The sequence below is a fragment of the Chlamydomonas reinhardtii genome, chromosome 3 (assembly GCF_000002595.2).
Source record: "Chlamydomonas reinhardtii strain CC-503 cw92 mt+ chromosome 3, whole genome shotgun sequence".
Lineage (NCBI taxonomy): Eukaryota > Viridiplantae > Chlorophyta > Chlorophyceae > Chlamydomonadales > Chlamydomonadaceae > Chlamydomonas > Chlamydomonas reinhardtii.
The window spans coordinates 7,490,148-7,502,574 of NC_057006.1; the positions used below are offsets into that span (position 1 = coordinate 7,490,148).

The 12,427-nt window shown below is 62.7% G+C and overlaps 3 protein-coding genes across 3 annotated transcripts; 1 reads left to right on the top strand and 2 right to left on the bottom strand.

Moving 5' to 3' along the window:
• Positions 1-494: 494 nt before the first annotated feature.
• On the bottom strand, positions 495-3,462 carry CHLRE_03g205500v5 (uncharacterized protein). The gene is made up of 3 exons (XM_043061481.1): positions 3,144-3,462; positions 2,256-3,047; positions 495-2,024 (listed from the first exon to the last, which is right to left on the bottom strand). The coding sequence occupies exons 1-3, from the start codon at positions 3,207-3,209 to the stop codon at positions 1,998-2,000; spliced, it is 885 nt and encodes a 294-aa protein (XP_042926483.1). The 5' UTR covers positions 3,210-3,462; the 3' UTR covers positions 495-1,997.
• Positions 3,463-4,122: 660 nt separating this feature from the next.
• On the top strand, positions 4,123-10,110 carry CHLRE_03g205450v5 (uncharacterized protein). The gene is made up of 6 exons (XM_043061480.1): positions 4,123-4,387; positions 4,729-4,809; positions 5,103-5,168; positions 5,619-6,684; positions 6,923-7,578; positions 7,968-10,110. Exons 1-6 carry the CDS (start codon positions 4,364-4,366, stop codon positions 8,091-8,093), a joined length of 2,019 nt encoding a protein of 672 aa, XP_042926484.1. The 5' UTR covers positions 4,123-4,363; the 3' UTR covers positions 8,094-10,110.
• A 6-nt stretch (positions 10,111-10,116) lies between these two features.
• Positions 10,117-12,422, bottom strand: CHLRE_03g205428v5 (uncharacterized protein). Its single transcript, XM_043061479.1, has 3 exons — positions 12,012-12,422; positions 11,338-11,890; positions 10,117-11,043 (listed from the first exon to the last, which is right to left on the bottom strand). The coding sequence occupies exons 1-3, from the start codon at positions 12,012-12,014 to the stop codon at positions 10,529-10,531; spliced, it is 1,071 nt and encodes a 356-aa protein (XP_042926485.1). The 5' UTR covers positions 12,015-12,422; the 3' UTR covers positions 10,117-10,528.
• Positions 12,423-12,427: the final 5 nt, after the last annotated feature.

Here is a 12,427-nt window from a genome sequence, read left to right on the forward strand (position 1 = left end):
GGCGCGACCGTCACAGCGTTTACCGTCGGTTACGAGGTAACATGTGAATTCGCATTTTGCGCTACTGACTGCCTACTCTCGTGCCGCCTGCAAGCCCACTCCGCCTTCCGCTCTGGTCTACATACGCATTAGTTTCGCAACACTCGTCATATAGCCATATAAAGGTTGCCCCGTGGGATGCCCCTGGCGTGGACAGGCAGACCATACACAGCATGACACATACAGGCACGCACCGCAATGGTCCGAGCTATCGGCAAGTGCGAGCCAGTGCCCTGGGCTGTTAGGCACGGATGAGCGGTGGTGCGGGCGGTGCGGCGGTGCAGCCTGCAGCACTGAGTGCGGCTGCGGCTCCGTCACAGACCCCCCATCTCGTGGCGCGCAGCCCGTACGGTACCGGTGTATAGCGCCTTCAGTCTGGGGAGCGAGCACCCGCGCAACACCGGCAGCGCAGCCCTGCCACGCCAGCACGGTCGTCAGGAGACACGGCACAGCCAGCGGCCTCGCTTTTACACTTGAAAAGCGCGTCACAATGCGCTACAACATAACGCAGGAGCCGGCGCTGGGCCAACCGCCAACCGTTAAGGACACGCTGCCTTGACTGGCTGGGGCACGCCGCGACCCCTCACACGTCGCGACACACCCCGCCCCAGCCTGGCAATGCAATGCATGCCCAGCTGCTCATCGGACCAGCCGGTAAGAGCCCTACTGGGCGAGCGCCGGCCGCCAGCCGCCGCCACACACGGCCACAGCTTCCGCGGGGAGTTCGAGCGGGTTCGTGACGAGTACCGTAACTTCCGGCTGTCTTACACCCCTCTCCCGCCACCGCCATGCACTCCGCACCCCGCACCAAGAACACGATCCTGTTGGAGTGTAACACACAGGCACTACCACCACCTGTCCACACCAGCAATCAACCCAGCTGCTGGGCGAGCGCGGGCCGCCAGCCGCCGCCACACACGGCCACAGGTTCCGTGAGGACCGAGGCTTGGTGGCCACGGCAGCGGCCAACCAGGCGCTCCACTTTTACGTCCACCTCACTCCGTCTCCCGCCAAGGCCCGCCACCACTACGCATCACGACTCAGGCGCCGTTGCGTCCATGCCAGGTAGCCGAATGAGCAGTGAGCGCAAGTGCGCAACGATATTATGGGATTGTGCTTGTAACTGCAATGCGCGAGCGAGACGGCGTGCACTCCCTCATGCCCACTACTTCCCATGCTTCAGCATGCACACCGGGCCTTGGAGTCTAAAACCACATGTTCCTCCATTCCTTATTGCACCCCAGACAGTGCCGCTCCGGATAGAGAACGTAGCATAAGTAAGCATACCGAATTGCGTCAATTTGCATAAATGAAGTACATATCCGCGGCCATTTCATCTTCTCCTGGTCTATATGGGGTTAAACCACGGGGTTAACCCGAGGCCTCAGGCCCCTCCCTCGCCTATGCGCCGCGCCCTACACACACGGAGCGGCCACCATCCAGTGACAAGACCGCCTTTACCCTATGCGTTTAAACACTTGGTGTCGGTGTCGGGGCTAGCGGCCTCGCACCATTACGCAATGCCCGCTACCAACTTGGTACTTGAGCGAAATCATTTCCTGCCATTCCCAGTCTGTAAATCCCAATGCACTCGAAGCATTTCCCGTAAAATTCACACTATTGTCGTCCGTGTGCCGTAGTACGAAAGCACCCGAAATGCACCGGCATGGGCTGCGCGAGTTTAGTGCCACCGGAATCGCCAGGCATACAAAGATTGCGTAATGGAGAAGGCAAGAGCACAACATCGTCGAGGCTTGGGCGCTAGCAAGCAGGCTGCTGTGGCTGCTGGTGACGGCTGCTGCGCGCGGTCCTGACAACGCGGCGTGCGTGCCTGTCTAGGATGACGTGTGGGGGCGACAACGTGCGGCGCGCACCCCGGCAGTGCGCAGCCGGCGGCGTTGCCAGGCCCCCAGCAGGCGCGGACGACATCACGCCGGATCACGCCGGATCACGCCGGATCACGCCGCCAGGAGCATGCGTAGCGCCTGCGGCCAGCGCAAGAATGTGTGGAGCGGAAAGCGCTGGTAGGAATGTACGTATGTGCTCTAAACGTAGGGAGCGACACGCACAAGTGCACACAGGGGTATGTAGGGCAGCCCATCGGGGCCCATGGGTGCCCACCCCTCGCACCTACCCATAAGGCCCGTGTGGTTTCGTTCCTTGTACAACACACGCGACCCCAGCACCCTCAGCACCCCCCCCCGCTCTCCGCGCACCTCCTGCTCCTCCTGCTCCTTGCTCGGTCGCTCTTCCTCCTGCCTCTCCACCTCCTCTCCTTTTCCCTTTCGCAGCTGCTCCGCCTCGTCCTGCTCCTCCTCCGCCGCGGCCGCCGCCATCTCTGCTGCCAGCAGCTCCTGCACGTCACAGCCGTAGCTGGCGAGCAGCTCCGTTGCCTCCACCGCACTCATACGGCCGCTGGCCAGACCCAGATCAATTGACAGCAGAAGGGAGTTGTCGATGGTGTCCACATCCCACCCGCCGCTGGTCCCGTCCAGGGCGGTGCCGGAGGCGGTGCGAGGAGCAGCGGCGGAGGCGGCAGATGAGGCGGCGCAGGCGGCGTGGCGGGCGGCGACGGGCGCGGTGGAGGAGTGGTGTTGCGGGTGGCGGCCAGGGTTGGGATTTGAGGCGCGAGGGAGATCAACGCTGCAGGGCTTACTGCTGCTGCGCGGCGCTGGCTGTGCTTGCGATTGCAGAGTCGACAGGACGCCGACATCGGAATGATGGCCAGCGCCCTGCTGGGCGCAACCCCAGGCGTCGGAGCTGCCGCCGGGCGGCATGTCAGGAGCACCCAACGGGCTGCTGACGCCAGACGTGCGACGTCGGCAGTCGAAGGAGGCGGGTCGGGAGCTCTGGCCGTTGCGTGGCTGGAGCGAGCCTCGGCGAGGAGAGAGAGTACCGGCACCGCCGCATGCACGTTCCAGGGATAAGCGCGGATGAGTCAGGCCGCTGTTGCACACTCCGCCGCGTAGGCAGTTACCTTGTGCAATCGTGTAGGAGTCATCCGCGTCCTGATACAATCATGAAAGAGGTGAAAGAGGTGCGTGCAGGGCGAGCGCCATCCATAATGTCCCCACATTTGCCTTCGTTTTTGTGTAGCGACTCACCGCGCACTTGCGCTCGGACCGCTCCGACCTCTCTGACCTTACAATAAGCAGCACCACGCTGACCATTGCGCATAAGGCTATTGCAACGAGCCAAGCCGCGAAGCCGTCGCCAACCACGTTGGACGCCATTTAATGTGTTGCCACTTTTAACATTGCCGTCAAATAGCCAATATGATGTGCTACCAAATTAAGCGCCGCTCCAATGGCAAACTGACTGAGCCGAGCGCGTTCGCCAAGTTTTTGTTGCGGTTTCTGTGTGTATGTTTGTAGTTTCAGATAGGGAAGTGTGCTCGATTGCAGACAGGGAATCGGCGACATCTGAGGACTCTCCAGCAGTGCACGTACTGCCGGACAGTTGTCTCATGTCGCAACCCGCACGAATCAGTAACCAGCACGGGAGCCACCATACCTCAAATGTGCTCACGCACGTAGAGCCAAGGACAGAATCTGGTGAGGATTTGTGGAAGAATGCCATGCCTTTGCCCAATGTCGGGGCATTGTTGCCCGTGCCGCGTGTCCCAACCGTCGTGCCACCTTGCGCAGTCACGCACAGTACCCGCAGGATGCGGTGATTTTGAATCGTGTACTGCATCTGCCAGCCGGGCGGGGAAGTAGCGCTGCTAGGAGGCGCCCCCTTGCACGGCCGGGTGGGTCCCAGGTCTGCGCTGGGGCCTTGGGATCTAGAAGAGTAGGGCGACCGCACTAGTGCTTGGCCGCCAGCTTGTAAGCTGCGCGAACTGTTGGAGGAGTGCGGATGGACGACCAAACGCGCGTCACATCGCACATAAGACATCGGATCCTGTTTATGCAGCCTTCTTGGCTGTTAGATTAGATACACAAGTCGAGACAGAGTTTTGGAGTTTGCGGGTGGGAAAGCGGGGGGTCCGGGCCAAGTTGGCACCTATTGGCACGGTACTGTCACCATGCCGCATCGCCCAACACTCGCCATTGCGTTTCCACGCTTCCTAATGACGTAGTCGGTCACGTTTACTTAGGTTTAGACGTTCATTTGAAAGGGAGTTCGTTCCACAGCTGACACCCACAGGCTGGGCGACCGCTTTTCCATTCCGTTTTTTCAGCCTAAGAGTTTTAAATGAAATTAAACTGCGTTGTAAGAGGTTGAGGAGTCACCATTCCTTTCGGCTGCTGAAACGGCGAACGGCTGAACGAAAGTGGCGGGGACCCGGCTGTGACGGGTGCGGAAGCGACAAAACTCCACGATGGAGCGCAATCCTATTCACAAGGTGAGGCCGACCTTGTCTGGCGCTGTTAGGAGTGGCCTCGCTGGAGTCGGTCTGCGCATGCACAGCATCAGGACACCCTTAAAAGGCACACTAGGGCATGACAACGAAACATCAGGTTACATAAAGATTGGTGCAAGGTCAAAAACTGGAGGCGCCGCCATATACGGCGGGGTCAGCCGTCGTGCGGTGGAAAGCCCCTCGTGTTGAGGTTGCGAGGCGATCCTGGAACCTCGAACCCTCGTGCCTGTGGCTGCAGTCCTGGCAAAACGCATGCCTCGCAACCCGGTATGATTTGGTCAAGCACACCTGTTTCATCGCCTGGCGCCCCCTTCGGCCCTCAGGAAGCCTTGGATGTGGTGTTGGGGGCGTGTTTCCTCCTGGTGGCGATCTGCTCCTTTGCAGCCATGGTACTGCTGCTGCAGGTACGGCACGCTGTAAGTTAGTTTAAAACCCATAGCAGCAGCAGCAGCAGTCTGGGAATCTGGCCGCATCCCGGGGGTTTCGTTGGTGTGGAGGGGGCAAGGGGGCCATGCGGGCTCAAATGAAGTTCAGCCCCACGGCCGCGGCAGCTAGCTATGTGTGCGGCCTCATTAACACGCATTTGATGGGGAGTTGCTGGCAGCAAGCGCAACGCCGAATCCATTTCGCACAACGCGTGCTGCTCCAAGACCGCTGCTCAAAACACGCGCTTTGGCCTCCAAATGCCGCCTCGCAGCGATTGAGCCGACCTCACAAGGAGGAGGCGCCGGAGGCCCGACCGCCGCTTCGCAGGACCCACTCGGTGAGTCGGTGGCAGCCGTTGACCCCAGCTGTCGACCACAGCCGTCGCCGGCGCGGCGGCGCCTGTTTGGGGAGCGAATTAGTCTGTATCCTAGATCGTCGGTTCAACTTCTTGCCGGTTGCCACACTCTGCCGCCGCCGCCGCGCGGCGCCGCTGCCGCTGCCACTGTCCGCATACCCCACTGGTCTCCTTCGCGCCGGGCGCCTATTTCGTGGTCGCATGCCCGGCTGCGTCCCCCATTTAGTCACTCCGTCTTCCATGGGTGACTAACCTCCTCCACAGTCCACGTCACTGGGCGTCAGCACCTCGGACCCTGTGATTTATTCACTCCCTCGTACATCGGCTACCCGCCGTACGAACCCTGACACAGCCACGACCACGCAGCAATACAGCAGCAGCACCCCAACTGTGTGTATGTCCTGGCTGCTTCTTGTCCCGCGCACCCTGCAGAGCTCCGCCTCCGCCACCTCCTACAAGCCACTGGCAGGGGAGCTCTCGTTCCGGCGCCGCGCCGAGGCCGCAGCCCAAAAGCCAGCCGACACCTCCGGGCCGGCGGTGGCCACCGCCGCCGCCGCCGCCACAATCCTCACGGCGCTGGTGTCAGACGCGCCGGCGCCTCCCGCCACAGCCGCCGCGGCCGCAGCAGCGGCGGAGCTCGCGCCGCGGCAAAGGGATGAGCCGGCGCCACTCACCCACGTCGACCGCACCGCCGACGCACGGACGGCGCAGCACCGCCCCTCGCACCCGCACTCTCACTCTCACTCTCACCCGCACCCGCACCCGCATGAGGAGCCGGCGGCGCCGCGGCACTCCGCCACCATCACCCTGCCAACGGCGGCGCCGCCAGCAGCCGCCCGCGCCGCCGCCGCCGTCGCCGCCGCCGCCGCCAGGGGTCGCGCGACCGCGCCGCAGCTGGCGTCGCCGGTGTCGCCTGTGCCGCCGGGCGCACCCACGTCGGCGGCGGGCTCAGGCACCGCATGGAGCTCCCCCACAAGCGCCGCTTCCCACCGCGACGGCAGTGGTGCCAACGTGCTCATCAGCGGCAGCAGCGGCGGGGTCCACCTGCTCAGCGGCTGCGGCCACCTGCTCAGCGGCAGCTCCCGCGTCGCCTCGCGCCGCGGCTCGCGCCCGGGCTCCCGCAACGCCAGCGGCACCAACATGTTCGATGATGATCATGACGATTGTTCGTTTGTGTACGACCCTGCAACGCGGTCGCTTCGCGCCGTCGCCGGCAGCGGCGCCGCCGTCGGCAGCTCCCGCCGCGCGGGCTCGGGTGTGGCGCTGCATACCGCAGCCGGGGCGCCGACGGCCGCCTCCGGGGCCGGCGTCGGCGGCGGCAGTGGCAGCGGCAGCCTGCGGACGGCGGGGTTGGCCCGGGAGAAGGAGAGGGAGATGGAGAGGAAGAAGGAGAGGGAGGTGGACCTGGAGTTGCTGAGCCGCATTGACATGGCGCTGAGCAGCGGTGTGATGAAGCCGGATCAGGCGACAGAGCTGCTGATGAAGAGCTTTGGATGCGGTGAGGCGGGCGTGGCGGCGTGATGGTATGTGGTGGCGTGGAAGCATGTGGGCAAACGAGCTCGCGCGGTGCTGCCTCGCGCGGTGCACATATGCAGAACCTGCAGTAGCGCTGCCAGTCGCAATGCCAGTCGCGCCACCTAACACCGCCAGCACACCGTACGCTTACACACGCTCTCACTCCCACATTTACACACTCACACATGGACACTTTGTGCATTTCTAACGCACATCCACAGATCTGGAGGAGATGATCCGCGAGGAGCTGGGTGACGAGGCCTTGCCCCCCGGCGACCGCTCCTCAGTTCCCTCAAGGGCCTGCAGCAACGCTGGCGGAGCAGCCGGCGGCGGCTGCAACAGCCTCTTCAGCACGCAGTCTATCCCCAGCCGCCCAAGCAGCGGCACCAGCGCCTTCGCCGCCTGCGCTCCCGCCATCGGTGGCGGCCGCCGGCAGCCGCTCAGTGCCAGTAAGCTGTCTAGCGGCGGCGCAGGCGGGGTTGCGGCCGTCTATGGCGCCGGCGGTTGGTCGGGTGTGCAGTCGCCGGCGCCGCAGTCGCCGGCGCCAGCAGCCGCAGCCGTAACGCGCACGTCGCCGGCTAGCGGTGCGAATGCCGTCGCTGGGGGCCGCTCGATGCGGCGCGAGGGCAACTCGGACGTCCTGGCGCAGGCTGCGAGTGGAGGTGGCGGCGGAGACAGCGACACCCACCCTGCTGGCGAAGCCGTGGGCGCGGTTGCACAAGCCGGCACCGGCGGCAACCGCAGCGGCGGCGGAGGTGGCGGCGCGGGTGTTGGTGCTGGTGGTGTTGGTGGTGGCGGCGGGCCTCGCGAGCTGGATGACCAGTTGTTGATCAAGATCGATTTGGCGCTCGCCAGTGGCATCATGCGGCCCGAGCAGGTGTGTTGGTAGATGGAGGTGCTGTACCGCTGGTTGGCCTGTGGTCTTAGGGGGGGCGTGTGGGGTTGCGCGGCACACACACACACACACACACACACACACACACACACACACACACACACACACACACACACACACACACACACACACACACACACACACACACACACACACACACACACACACACACACACATACGCACACACATACACACATCCTTGCACACGCTTTGCTGCATCGCATACACTGTCTTTGCGCAACATTTTCCTTGTGCTCTTTAACACACACACACGCACACACATACACACATCCTGCATGTTTCGTCCCTTACTTGTGCTGGATAACACATGCACATACACAGCCTCACATTCATCACTGACTCAACGCAGGCAACCGACATTCTGAAGAGCTACGGATGCAATCTGGAAGGGCTGCTTTGCGACGAGCTGAGCGGCGGCGGCGGCGAGGTCACCGCGAGCGCATCCCAGGTTCAATTGCCTTCGTCACTCGAGTAGTGATATGGTAGACAGTGAAGAAACACAATGGTTACGGTTATGGGCTTGCACGTTGTGCTCGCGTCCTCTGTAGTCCGTGGCAATGTCGACCCTAGCGGGGTTATCGGGGGCAATCAATGTGCGCCGTACGCTGCCACTGCTCTGTCTTTTGCTGCCGCTGCGTACACGTGGTGGTGCTGCCTACGGCTTTTGATTGTGTCACTGATAGCGCTGCTGCTGCTGCTGCCAATGCTGCCTCTGTCGCTGCTGCTGGTGCTGCTGCCGCCACTGATGCTGCTATGCTTCGTGCGCACCGCGGCACCTACCAGGCCGGCCGTGACTTGCACGGATGGTGTGCGGCTGCTGCTTTTACAAAATATCGTTAACAATTGTTGAATAAATGGTTACGCCCTTCCATAAGTCTAGACGTGTCAAGGGAGCCGACGGGGTGAGGGGCCCATTACGCGGCTGCTACCGTATTATCGTTTTAGTTGCCATTAGGGCCGGTGTGAATAGACAAAGGATTGCGCGTGTGGGTGGCGGTGATGAATGCGGCATTCCTGCGCGCCTGTTTGTAATGCTATGGAATCGGTGCGCTGCGTTTCATTGCTGATGTCATTCAAAGTTTTTCAAACGGATGCATGTTTTTGCTTGGTTTGCACGTTTTATCTTTGCGGGTCACGTGCCCCAGCCGTACATGGGCCGTGCCCGATTGCTAGAAAGGACTTGATGCGTGATGCTGCCTGTGCACACGTTATTTGGGGAGTTGTGTGGTGCTGATGATCATCTTGCTATGGATGCATGCAGGTTGGTTGGTGTGGCCCACATGCCGTGAGCACTTTTATGAGGAATTGTGCAGGGAAATGCAAATGCTGGATGCTGCCAGATGCAAAAAGCGGCCTCAATGCTGGTCCCAATGCTAATGCGAGAGTTGTTTCACTTCAATGGGCTGAACGTCCAGGCAAGGAAAGAATAAAATTATCGGTATACGTACTGCGCAAAGGGGAGCGGGTGCCACGCATACACGGGCCGTGCACCAAGAAGAAGATGCGCGTGTTGTAGGCACGAGCGAAGGTGATGAAATGGGTTGAGCGGCGGTGGATGTTGGGTCTGCAGTCCTTATCTGGCCATGGTACCGGTGTAAGCCGTGTATGGTACGGTACAACGGTAGTCGCACAGGGCTGGCGAGGCAAGCGCGTGGAGCCTTCTAGGGGTCCCGGGTCCTGAGGCGCCGCTGCCCGCTTTTTTTGTGTGCGTGTGCGTGTGTGTGTGTGGATGTGTGTGTGCGTGTGTGTGTGTGTGTGTGTGTGTGTGTGTGTGTGTGTGTGTGTGTGTGTGTGTGTGTGTGTGTGCGTGTGTGTGTGTGTGTGTATGTGTGTGTGTGTGTAGGTTACGAGGGTGCTCGAATAATCAAGTAGGCTAACGTACGCACGCAAGGCTAGTCGTGTAGTGAGTGAGACTGGATGTCCTCGGGCGGAGGGCGGCGCTAGGCGGCGGCGGACTATGCAGCCGGCCCGGAGTTCGCAAGTGGTTAGTTTGTTTCTGTGTTTGCTGAGTGTTGGGACACTGCGCCCCGATTACTAGCGCGAAATAAAATGTGGCCGCGCTGGTATGATGCATGGTCAAATTGGTGCAATTACCATACGCACAGAGGCCTACGGCATACTTGTGTGCACTGACAAGTTATGATGGAGCATCTTATGCAAACAAATAAAGTAGGCGCATGTGCCGAAAGCAACATACAGTATAGCCGTTAGGCGAGATGGAGCAGGCGAGCAGGGGGGGGAGTTGCAGCGTGGCCTGGGCGCCTGGGCCTCCCCTAAGGTGGGCGATGTGGGGTTGTACCTTTGAGAAAGGCCGCTGGGGTAGGTAGCTAGCAACGGCCTCCTAACATGGTATCGATCGATTTCCTGTTTGAATAAGACGACTGCGGGGGGGAGGCGTCGGAGCCAGGCCAGCGCGGCCGCCGGGCACGTTGTTCACCCTGTGTAACCTGGATCCGAATGGCAAGCCAAACCTACTGTAAAGTTAAAGACTTAAAGCGCACCCCTCGCTCGCTTGTCAGTGCACACGCCTGTTCACGCGCGTCAGCCTCACATACCGTATGACATCATCCGCGCTACATATGAATGCGGATGTTACAGAGGGGACAGTCCCAGCACCCGAAGACGCCGAGCCATCACATGCTACGTATGGAAGCCCATGTACTCAAACATTTCTCATGCTCCTCATCGTGCCACTTCTCGTCCAGTACTGCTGCAAGGACACCCCAGACCACGTTCCTGCCGCCTCCTCCTGCTACTGCCGCAGCCGCCGCCTCCTGCTACTGCGGCTGCTCCGCCTCCTGCTACTGCCGCAGCCGCAGCCGCCTCCTGCTTCTGCCGCAGCCGCCTCCCTCTCCTGCAACTGCCGCAGCCACCTCCCCCTCCTGCTACTGCCGCAGCCTCCGCCTCCTGCTACTGCGGTTGCGCCGCCAGCACGTCTCGCAGCAGCTCGTGTGTGAACTGCAGCCGCCCGGGCGGCAGTAGCAGCTGCGGCGGGATGCCTGCCGCCATAGCCGCCATCGCCACCGCCCCCTCCTGCTGCCCATACTCAATCACCTCCTCCAAACACACACGCGTCACCTCCTCCTCCGTAAGCGGCACAAACCCGCCCGCCGCCGCGGCCGCCTGCCCCGCTCGTCCACGCGTTGCCCGTTGCGCCCCCGGCAGAGCCGCCGCGCCGGCCCGCGTGCTGCCTCCTCGCTGCTTGGGCGCACCCGCACCCGCACCACCGCCACCGCCGCCCGCATCGGCGCTGGCAGCTGCCGCGGCCCCAGACTCCGCGCCGGCTGCGGCCTGCGCCGTGGCCGTGAACGCGGCCGCTGTCACAGAAGCAGCGCCGCCGCCGCCGCCGCCGCGGCCGCGGCCACGCCCCGATGCCGACCGCTGCTGCACCGGCGTCGAGACGGGTGCAGCCCCAGAGCCACGACCTGCACGGACGGGTGAGCGCGTGTGCACGACACATGTACACCAACACCAACACCAACACACACACACACACACACAGCCGCCGGGAGGTGTGTACTTTAACTCCGTGTCACGCTACGTTGTGTCGTGTCGTGTCGATCGTGTGCGCAGCCTCGGTGAATGCCCGGACACACGCCCCTCGCCGGCTGCTGCTACACACAGACCAAGCAGGCAGCCACCGTAGGCAAACCCGCTCTGCACCCTGCCAACCCTGCCAACCCAGAACCCCACCCTCCTTCCTCATCGAGCAAACCCACCTGCGCCTGCTCCTACTCCTACTCCTGCTCCTGCCTGTGGCGCCGCTGGCGCCTGCGCCGCTGCGGCCGCTCGCTGCTCCCGCGAGAGCAAGGACGTGGGCATGCGCCGCCGACCGCCGCCGCCGCCCAGCGTGCCGCCGGGAGAGCCGCCGCCACCGCCGCCGCCTGCTTGGCTTCCTCCCCCACCCCCGCTCGCGCCTCGTTGCTGCGTGAGAGGCGTTGGCTGCGTGGGAGCCCTCCAGCCGCCGCCGCCGCCGCTGCCGCCGCCGCTGTGAGCCACGGCGCCGGCGCTTGCTCCTGCCGCCACCTGGCCAGTGACCCCAGTGACCCCAGGCCCCCCTACAGCTCTAGGGACTGTTGCCGCCACCCGCTGCACTGCGGCTGTGCCGGCATCCGCAACCGCAGCCGCAGCCGCAGCCGCAGCGGGCGGCCCCGGACCCAGCGGCCCCGGTCCCGCGGGACCTGGGCCGGGCCCGGGCCCCAGGCCGCCTTCCGTGCCTCCGACGTCCACCGCCAGCAGCGTCAGCAGCAGCGCCAGGGAGTGCTTGCAGACCTGCAGTGCGTGCGGACACGGCTGCGGGTGACTGTGCGTTTGTGAGCTGCTGCAAATGCTAGAGGAGTTTGGGTAAGACGGCCGGACCTGTACCGGTACCCTCCTCGATTGAGTCGCTCACCATGGATCCTTCAGCTGCCTTGCACGTGCATGAGCAGCTGGGCTCCGGCGGCGGGGTGTCGTCGGCTGGGGCGACGTCGGCGAGGAGGGGGAGTTCCTGGGGAGCAGCCGAGTCGCCGATGGATGGTCGCAAACCACCGACCTCGACAGCGTAGACGCCTTTGCAAAGGGCTTTGCCTCCGTGCTTCAGCTTTTCGATATTTTGCAAGCCTCCAGTTAACATGATCTCCTCGACCGCTCGCTGGACGCAGGCAGCGAGCGCGAAAGGCTTTCCGGCGAACGCGCGATTTTCGACAAAGTCTCTTAAATTTGTGGGCAATTGAGAAAGAATGGCATCGGCGTCATCGCGGGACCGCTTAGCAGGCCGACGGTCAATATCTGTGGTTTCCATTTTCCAGCCTTGCGTGTGATGCGTTA